This window comes from Montipora capricornis, chromosome 13, assembly GCF_036669925.1.
Source record: "Montipora capricornis isolate CH-2021 chromosome 13, ASM3666992v2, whole genome shotgun sequence".
Taxonomy (NCBI): domain Eukaryota; kingdom Metazoa; phylum Cnidaria; class Anthozoa; order Scleractinia; family Acroporidae; genus Montipora; species Montipora capricornis.
The window spans coordinates 12,518,228-12,528,227 of record NC_090895.1 but is presented as its reverse complement, the minus strand read 5'-3'; the positions used below and the strand labels follow the sequence as shown (position 1 = coordinate 12,528,227).

General features: G+C 37.9%; 2 protein-coding genes across 2 annotated transcripts in view; one reads left to right on the top strand and one right to left on the bottom strand.

Annotated features, from left to right (window-relative positions):
* The window catches only part of LOC138030536 (trypsin-like), a 14,510-nt gene extending 13,259 nt beyond the window's left edge, over positions 1-1,251 (top strand). The window contains exon 5 of the mRNA XM_068878433.1: positions 955-1,251. Coding sequence (XP_068734534.1) covers positions 955-1,251 — 297 coding nt within the window. The remainder of the gene's footprint in view (positions 1-954) is intronic.
* A 1,813-nt stretch (positions 1,252-3,064) lies between these two features.
* LOC138030534 (uncharacterized) lies at positions 3,065-5,279 on the bottom strand. Its single transcript, XM_068878432.1, has 3 exons — positions 4,967-5,279; positions 4,102-4,242; positions 3,065-3,534 (listed from the first exon to the last, which is right to left on the bottom strand). Exons 1-3 carry the CDS (start codon positions 5,277-5,279, stop codon positions 3,065-3,067), a joined length of 924 nt encoding a protein of 307 aa, XP_068734533.1.
* Positions 5,280-10,000: the final 4,721 nt, after the last annotated feature.

The window sequence follows — 10,000 nt, the reverse complement described above, 5'->3', positions numbered from 1 at the left end:
GCTTCCAAGAGCACCAATCACGATAGGTATTATTGTGACTTCCTAGGCTCCATAAATCCTTCGGATTTCAAATGCTAGTTCCTGGTACTTTTCAACCTTCTCCTCTTCAGTTCTGATGATATTCTGGTCCGCTGGCACAGATATGTCAGTAAGTGTCCATTTCTGTGTGTCTTTATGCACTAGAGTAATATCTGGCCGATTATGTTTCAGCACTTTGTCTGTGAGTCATGTCCCAGGTAATCCTCACGTCTCCATTTTCGGCGGTTAACAAGGGTTGATGGTCATACCACTTGTCATTATGGTGAATTATTATCATCATCATCATCATCATCATGATTATTATTATTATTATTATTATTATTATTATTATTATTATTATTATTATTATTATTATTGTTATTATTAAGACGGTGGTTGGGGGCCTGTGGTATTATGACTTGGTGATTTGTTTTTTAATACGCCGAGGATTCCTGATTTGAAACCAAGAGTTAGAGGAAAGAGTGCTCTTCATAACTGTCCCAAAACTGCCATTCTTGACATTTTTTGAAAAATTGATACTCCGCACTCTCCCGTCTTTCCTCTTTCTGTGTCTCTCTTAATATGTTGCTTATGCAAAACACTCGCTGAAAACAGTGAGTGTAAGTCGGAAGCGAGGCTGAAAAGTTTTCAGGTGATGAATGCGCCGCCATCTTGAATCCAGCTAAGATTGGGTTTGGAAGACGAGTGCTAAACAAAATGAAATAAGAAATTTATTTTTCATTGCCTAAAACAAATTTCAGACCGGTTTTGAAGCAATCGACAGATCTAAGTGCATTATGATACATTGACAAGATTGCTTGTCTACCCTAAAATCGCTCGCTTCAATTGATGTCGAAGACTTATCCTTTCCAGTAAATTAAAATTGAGGGTTACAATTAATATTTGACTAACATTTATTAATATTATCTAAAACAGACACTACAACAAGCAGAAGTTCTACTAGTTTCCCATGACACTTGTCAAGCTTCTTATAACGACCTTGGTTACCAGATAACATTACGCATGCGCTGTGCTGGGTATGCTCATGGAAAGATTGACGCATGTCAAGGAGATAGTGGAGGACCGCTGGTCTGCTCTATGGACGGAAAGTGGTATATGGTGGGGGTGGTTAGTTGGGGAATTGGATGCGGGCGCAAGGGAAGATATGGAGTGTACGCTGACCTTGCAGATCTTAAATACTGGGTGCAAAACAACATTGGTTCAGATGCCTAATTATAGTTTGATATTCCTTTATTTTCATGTGATTAGTGCAACTATGAAAACAATTGTAAAAAGAAAATGATTTATCGTCAATGTTCATAGAACAATAAGAAATAACTACAGTTATTTAACGTGTGATTTCACCAGTTGCATTCAGTTGTTGTGCAAATCACCCTAAAATTAGCCGCGCTTTTCGAATACATCTGCCTCTCCGGCCACACAAGTCCAAAACCGAACGCACAGATTTTTTTTTAATACCTTTTCTTGTCTTATTGCCCTCAACCTCTTCTCTTTGCATTGAATTTTGTCCCTTGTCCTCTGTTCTATCGATATCTCAAACTAACATTTTAACACTTCGATAAAAACGTCGGAATTCGTGATTACAGTAACTGGCTTAAGCTAATGTGCGAGAAATGACTTCTCGCGAGTACTAGACAAATGCAAATGTGGAGTTGTTCAACAATCCATCCATTGGCAAAGATAGGAAACCGTAATTTTAATGTGTTTTAACAAAATAAACCATGTGCTGTCTATCAAATCCGTACCCATGTTGAACTGGTTTTTGCCTAGGTTAAATTCGTGATCCTCATTTTACCTAGGTTGAATATGCACTCTACCTAGCTTAAAACAGCAATCTCACCCCCTTCCCACCCCCCCCCCCCCAAAAAAAAATAAATAAAGGATTTAAAACACCTATACCGTCCCTAAAGCTCTGTCTTAAGCATCTCAACACATTTTCTTAATATTTCATATCATTTCATCGGTTTTTGCATTCATACACCAGTCCATTCAATCTCAACATTACAACAGAGTCTGGAAACAAAGAACGTACTGGGCTGTGCACTTACCGGTATTCGAACTCGGACCTTCCAGATCTATAGTCCTGTGGAACACAGTTCTTTTCATTGTTTACTTTTCTATAATAAGTCTATTGATATCTATCTATAATAACCAAAACTAATCCTAAGCTGACCGTAATTTTTCTCTAAGCTTAATTCAAGCTCCAAAAAGTTTTCTTCAATCCATCTGAGTGCGTATTCACCCCAGTTAAAATGAGGATCACTAATTTAACCTGGGTCAGCTGTTAAGACGGATTCAACCTGAGAACGAATGTGAACTGCAACACCGTCTCTAAGTGGATAGTTTAGAATAAGGAAAGCGTTAAAGTTCATTTCGCTTCGTAGCGTCAAAATATAGTTTATTTAAGTACAATTGGAAACTCCAGTCTGTAGATTCACCCCTGTTGGGGTAAACGCAAGGTATTGCTTCCTTGACTGAACAACAAACATTCCATTATGGGATACAAACATGAGTGTTTGTAACTCTTGGTTCAACATTGCAACATTTCACACAGTGGACGTAGTACAATCTTTAAGAGTCATTGCCACTATTACGATCACCGAGTTTGAGGATTTTTTCAGAAAGACTCCAAAATGTCCTAGTAGCTGAAAAGACCAAACTTGCGGGTGTGTGTCTGTTTGTGAAAGGCGCAGATCACAACCAACATAGTATGTACTTGCAAAATAGCAGATTGCCTGCTGTCGCTATCTATATGCTCATGAAGATTGTGCGAATCGACTTTTAGCCGAGGAAACTAGGGAGAATTTGCAAGACACCTTATAAACTCCAAAAAGTGGGAGTTAACTAGTTCATTTGTTGTAGCGAAATAAAGAAATATCTTTTTCAGATGAGTGCTTGAATCTACATTGGTAAAATGCAACGTTGTGCAAACCATTATCGACGGAAAACATTTTCCAAGGTTTTTAAAGCGGTACATGCTAATTCGACCTGTGAGTGCCTTTTAAACCAAAAACAAATGCCTCTTTTATATGTACCATACGTAAACATCAGCGCACGTCGTACCACTGTTGTTACTCTCAGAGAGGTCAGCCCAATCCTGTCCATACCATATCTGCAATTCTTGATTCCTTGAAAAATACAGCTGTGTACTTGGAAGGTTTTCTAAAACCAACTCCGCGAACCTTTGCCCAACCCCTTCAAGAACGTAAAAGTGCTTCTCGCCGTTGTTACGCGCTTTTAATTCTTCAGCAGGTGGCAGAATTGCTTCTTTGTTAGCATTTGTGATTATGGTCATCAATGTATCGCTTGGGTATGCACCCGTATTAGTACAGCCCCAATAGGATTCACTATAATCTGGGTTGCATTTTATTGATCCGTTTCTGTGCAGTAGTTTCATGGCCTTCACCTTCCCAGTTTTGGTAACTCTGAAAGCACCATATTTGTTGTATCGAGAGCCAAAGCATACTGGATCTTGGTTAATCTTCTGCCAAACGCCTGAAAGCGAATTTGTTTTCACTCTGTCAGCAACAGGGTTCGGTGAACTGCATTGTTCACAAGGCGTTAAAGCTCTTTTATTGAAATGGGATTAAAATTTTAAAATAAAACCACTGAACCAATTCTCATATTTTATACAGGTAATCCCATGGGGCCGAGTAAACTTAAGGATAAATATCAAGCGTATTTTCAGAAGTTGCAGATACGGCCCGAGTCGTACCACCCTGCAAAAAACACTTACTACAAGAAAATAATAAAAGTAATTTTACCCGGGGCTTTTAATAAAATTAATAATGAAAAATGCCCTCTGTCTCAGCCAATAAGCAATTAGTCATTTTGCACTCTATGTTGTAATAAATGATAAATTACGCTTTGCATTTTCTTTTTATTTTTAATTCCGTTACCCATAGCTCTCTTCACTCTCCTCTAGCCTATTGTTCGATCAATTCAGCAACACTAACCGCATGGTTCTCATTCAGCTATCGACGAACACAAGTCATGACGTATGTCAGAAATCAACTAATCTGGGAGTCTTCTTTAGAATTATAAAAGAAACTCATATCTTACCTTGACAAATAGCCTGAATCGTTTGATTAGCATCTTCATCGGCGTATATCCAGTGCTCAAACTCAGTCATTGTACTTCCTTCACTTGCCTTGATTTCGGAACAAGATTCAGCCGGAAGTTCTTTAATGGACCCCAGAGGCGCTGAAGATAAAGGAGTATGCATGGATTCGGCAAGCTTAGTAAAGTTCATTATTAATGTAGCAACTGCTTCGCGCTAATCAACGCCTTTTTAGATGTGCATTCTTCGTTATTAGTACTGCAAAAGGCAAGTAATTTATATACGATTTCGCACAAGTTTTTCTCAGAATAAATAGACATATCGAACCGATCTCGTTTTTTTCCCTTCTGGAAGCTTTACCGCTATGTTAATGGCCAGCCTGAGGTTGTTACACGCTGTTTTCGGCAAACTCCATTTATTTCAACTTAGTTGCTCGCTGAAAGACGCTCCATAGTTTGTAAGTATTGCTGTCTTTCTTCGGTTCTGTCGTTCGGTTCTGTCGTTACAGAATTTCTCTATTTACTTGGTTCTTAGAAGCTTATGTAACTTGTACTTTTTTTTTCCTTTTTATTATCATTATTTTTTGTTGAATCGTTTTCATCATCCTCTTCGTTTACACCGTTTACTTCGTTCTCGCGTCGCTTTCGTCGTTGTTATCGTTTCAATCGTTGTTTCCACGTTCTCGTCAATTTTCTATCAAAGTTGTCCTAGTTTTTTTCCAGTTCAATAAACGAATTCAAAACTGTGGACATTGACTGTTCGTTGTTGCGGTCGATACACCCTCAAGCCTTAACAAATCGGTCTAATCATCTCTTATGGTCCTTCAAGTATTGTTTAAGTGTCACCAGCAAATCCAACTATAGCTACCTCTATTGAATGCACGCTTCATGTAATACCGACTCCTGTCTGGTAAAAAGTCCTTAGGCCTGGCTTCCTTAGTTCTGGAATTCAACTCACAGATGTTTTTACCGATGACAACGTTGTAGCTCTGACACCTAGACTCCTGCCCACACATCATGTAACATTCTGTCGGGAATCCAACTTCAACTTCTTTGATCACGTGACCCTTGAGGAACATGCCATAAACGGAGTAAGATTCGTGACAACCTTCAATAGTGGCCTCAATAAAATCAATACTTGAGATCACAGCCATCACTGACAACCACAATTGTGACACCATCTTGTTGAAACGAAAGTGCCTCTAAAAATAACATGAGAATATTCCACCTTCTCAGTTTTAACTGTACTTTTACGCTTTTGAGTTTCCTTATTAGTTTTTCTTGTGATTTACTCTAGCAAAATGAACAAATTTTACAATGTTCGATAATGACTATCAACTCAAATTTTTCAAAAAGCACTGAGCGCTGAAGGTTTTAAAAAAAATGGTACTAAAAACCTTAAGGAAAAAAAGATTAGCCTTTTTCAAAATTATCGAAATTAAACGTTACGTGTGGGTGAAGTCAGTTGAACTGAAGTCACTTGAAATGCTAATCTCAAGTTCATTCGTCGTTAAAGCCTCAAATTTGGTAAATTCACGTTTCTGTGGTGCAGCAAGATTTTTTGTGGTGTTCACGTTGACGACCACGACGTAGATGTTAAAGGCGCTATTAAGTCAGGTTTCGCAGCTTTTAATATCCCGCTTTGGTTTTGAGTTCAACAAGGGGATGTGTGCTGTGAGGACTACTTTTGCATTATTGACTTACGGTCTTAACCAATGCAGAAGCAAAGATCAGTAATTTAACGCATTTTGATGAGATGTCACATAGGACAGTTAGATATTGACCATTTACACCATCCCATAATGCAATACGTTTTGGGGGATCTACATAAAAACAATACCAGTTATTTACTCTTGGGACTGTATACCGGATATCCATTGTTTTAACGCAAAGAACTCCCCGAAATTAACTGTATTATGGAATTGGCGAAAAAAGCGAATTGGTACAATGGTAAACGAGAATTCTGTGTAAGCTGAGTCGTGCCTCTCTTAAGTACCAGCACCGTGCGTTTGCATGGCGTTTCACTTTGTTTCAGTCCCTAATACAGCAAAAGAAATACAACCGACACAATTATCTGTAAACGTTTTTGAAATACATCCAAAACTACATTGAATCTATTACAGGTGCGCCCTCCTTCCAGCCGCGATCCAGAAATCTTATTCTATAACAAATTAAAATTTGCCGTTGGATTCTTTTATTGCTCCGTTCCACTCACCAACACAAAAGAAAGAATGATACCATTTATAGATTCATTGGCAAGAACTCACTCCTGTTTCTTTCACCAAAAAAGGAAAGTGCAATCGAGGGTAGTTGCTTTGCGACCAACTGGTCCGTAAACTGCGGTTTTTTAAACGATTGACACGAGGCAATAAAGAGAATGATACAAAAAGAAAGGAGAGAAACAAATGGTTGGCCCGAATGATCAATTACAGTTATCTATGATGACTGAGCATAAACTGTTTGTAGAGCTTCTCTCTAAATCGTGTGGCTATGATGAATCATTTTGAAAACAATATAACAGTCTCAAAATTATACTATTTTTAAAACCAATTCATAATATCCTTACCGACAAGTCATTCATTCTACGGACGAAGGATTGCAGAAACACCCAGCCGGTTGGAGAGCTACAACAGTGCGTAAACCTTTTGCTAATGGGATTAAATTGCAAACTAGCACTTGCCTTTTATACAGTACAGAAAAGCTTTCAGCGGCTCTCACCACGCACAGAAAATGTTCGACACTGGAAGATTGCCAGTCACATATAGTTTAAAAAGCCACACATAATGAATAACAAAAGTCACCTTCCACCACTGTCTCTACATATTGCCTTCAATTTGCTATCATTTTAGTTCAGAAAAATGCAAATTAATTAACGCTTCACAAATTCTTTACAACTAATGGACTCTATTGTTAAAGCCCATGTCAAAGAATTCATGAGATTCTTAACTCAATGAACGAAATGATATATGAAACAACAGTTCAGTACATGATTCATTTCATGTATCATTTTGTTCGTTGATTAATTCCTGACGGAAAATTTAAAACCCACAAATGACCAGCTCCCAACGTCAGTGGCCTCATAGTTCAGTTGGTATCAAAAGGTCACTGGTTCTTACCCCGTTGAAGCCCTGAATTTTTCAGGCTTCTCTACGCAATTGCTAAAATTGCGTCCATAACTGCGAGGATCATATCTTTACCTGATTACTAGATTCTTAACTATTAGAGTAGCCTGATTCTCAGCTGGGAGCTTTCCATTTTCACGCTGGTCTCAATTGATAAAGCAATAAGCTCAGCTTAATTGAGTTTAAAATAGAAGCCTTAATGTTGCAGCTTATTGCGGCTACTGTGGGGTAAATCACCAGACGATTATCATGCAATAAACCACCTCCGCGTAGATATTTATCCTCCGGTTATTTCCGTCGGAAACAAAGAAAAGCCAGAGGAAAAAAGCGATCACCAAAGTTTCAACTTTTCATCTTTAGTATTTTAGAGCGAAGAGAAGTAAACTCGTTTTGTAGAGCCTAGTGATGGCTAGATGAAAAAGCTGGTCGCAAATGCAGTCGTATCGACAATCAACACTGGCTTTCTATGAGCATTTTTTTTTAATTAAATGGAAGGGTCATAAAATAAATAAACCCCTCTCTGGCTTGCTGGTATGTCGGCTGATAATATCCTCAAAATCTCACATTTGCCCTTCGACGGCTTCGCTTCCCAGCTGCGTACATTATCAACTGCCTGAAAGGCCTCATTTATATTTCCTTAAAAGTTAGGGTTTTCTTCAGGAGTAAATTCCCATTATCAAGTGGAAGTTTTGGTTTTCTGAAACAGTAAACCTTTCGATGACTCTCAGGCTGTTTCCCATTGGTCTCAAGACAGAAAAACAGATTTCTCGAAAAGCTAATTGTGCAATTCAAAGGAAAAAAATGAATAAACCTGAGCTAATTTAACGACATCGCTTTGTTGGACGTTGCTATTAGTGTCACATAATTGTCATGGTGGTAAAACTCAGTCAACTTGCAAAAGATAGCCAATTCAAATTCCCTTGTTGTGCCAAAAATTCAATCATCACTATTCAAGGAATAAATTCCAGTGGTTTCTTCACAAAAAAAAAAAACAAAGTCGTGTTGTCGTTTATGAGCCTGCTATCCCATTCCACACCATTTTTAATTTTGTTCACTAATTTATATTTCCCTGTACGAATTCCTGTTAAGCATTACGTAATCCAATGTACACGAGTAAATATAGGATTATCGGGGGGAGGAGGCGAAATAAAGGACAAGTTTGACGTTTGAACATTCGGAATAAAGAATTTGACGGTTTCCGTTAAGGAATAACCAATAGGTACCCCAAGCTTTAATAGGTACCCCAAGCTCACGGAGAATCGTTGTTTTACAAGGGTTTGTATCGGGAATTTAAGCAATCGTCATTAAATTTCTTACCTCCCTCTTTGTCTTATAGCGATATTTCTTGTTTACAAAACATTGACTTTACATTTCTTATGATATTCAAATTTGCCAACGACGGAACAAAAGAAGTCATTGTTTTACAATAGAGAAGAAAAGAGTGGATTCTGTTCTGAATTCTTAATGGTATTTTTTCTGCGCGCGCCGTCGCCACTAACGTTCTCATTCTGTTGCTAAATAAGTAATTATTAATAATAATTAATAACAATGGGTGACGTCTAGAGAAATATCGCTATTTATGGCATGTTCCTAGCATTTGTGGCTGTTTCACTTTGATTCAGTATTCAGCGAGTTTTAGTTCTACCATTTCTCTCTCATATTGTTGGTTTTCACTCGCATGATCAACGGCCATGTTTTTCAACAAAAACAAAAAAAAACGTTTGCATAATAATAAAATTAAATTCCAGAAGGATTTGGTAGGGGCTCCAACATGGCCGCCCTTTCTTTGTTTAAGGGCTCCAACATGACGGCCGTGACGTCATGTGAAAACCGAGAATATATAGATATGTATAGAGAGAGCTAGAAAACGGCGAACTTACAGCCCACTGGAATCGCGCTGAAATGGCCAAAGTACGCCGCAAAAACACTGATAAGGTATCAAGAGGACAAAGTGAGGCATTTATGTTCGATTCAAGTTCTTTATTTTTGAATCCTAAACACGATCGCGAATTCTCATACAAACCCGTAGGCCTGAAAAGACGCTGTACTTTTCACGACCCGAACTTAACACATTGAAATAAGTACATGAAAAGTTCAGCGTCTGAATCAGTTACGAACGGCTAATAACTGTGACAGTGAACATTTATTTGAAAGAAAGCTTGTTCTCTCTAGTCAAGAAATATTTTGAAAGAAACCTTGTAGTCCATGTTTTGCTACATAATTTAAGGAAAAGAATCTTCAGAAAAGGGTTGATCCTGAATTTATTTTGTTGCGTATAGTTGATTTGGCACGAAGTAGGATTCTTGTTTTCTTGCACGCCATGAAATAGGAAGGGTTTTTTGCCTCTAATAGCAAATATGTTGTTTGTTTCAATAAAACATTTCGCTGGAAAAGGTTTTTGTGACATTTTCGGCCTTTGTTGATTCATCGTGTTGTGTAATATTCGAGCTTAACAAATTTGCATACGTGGGTTGAAATGGCCACCCCACAAGCAGTTTTCATAGACCCTATGCAAAAATGGCTGACTTTAAATTATTCTTTTGTTCATATTCACAATAGCCCAACTAACCTCGTTCGGGATAACAAATTCTTTAGAATTTTTGTCTCAAAAACGAGGTTAGTTGGGCTATTTTGAATATGAACAAAGGAATAATTTAAAGGCAGCCATTTTTGCATAGGGTCTATAAAGATGACGGGAAGTCGTGTTCTTTCTGGCAAATGATTAATTGTTAGCTATAGTTTTTAACAAGGAAGGATTACGTTTTTGCAAACGTTAAACT

Coding starts and splice junctions, on each gene's coding strand:
- LOC138030534 (XM_068878432.1), bottom strand. CDS start 5,279: ATGGTGTCACAATTGTGGTTGTCAGTGATGGCTGTGATCTCAAGTATT. Junction 4,243..4,966: donor GAAGCGTGCATTCAATAGAG/GTAGCTATAGTT, acceptor CTTTATCTTCAG/CGCCTCTGGGGTCCATTAAA. Junction 3,535..4,101: donor GATTCAGGCTATTTGTCAAG/GTAAGATATGAG, acceptor ATTCGCTTTCAG/GCGTTTGGCAGAAGATTAAC.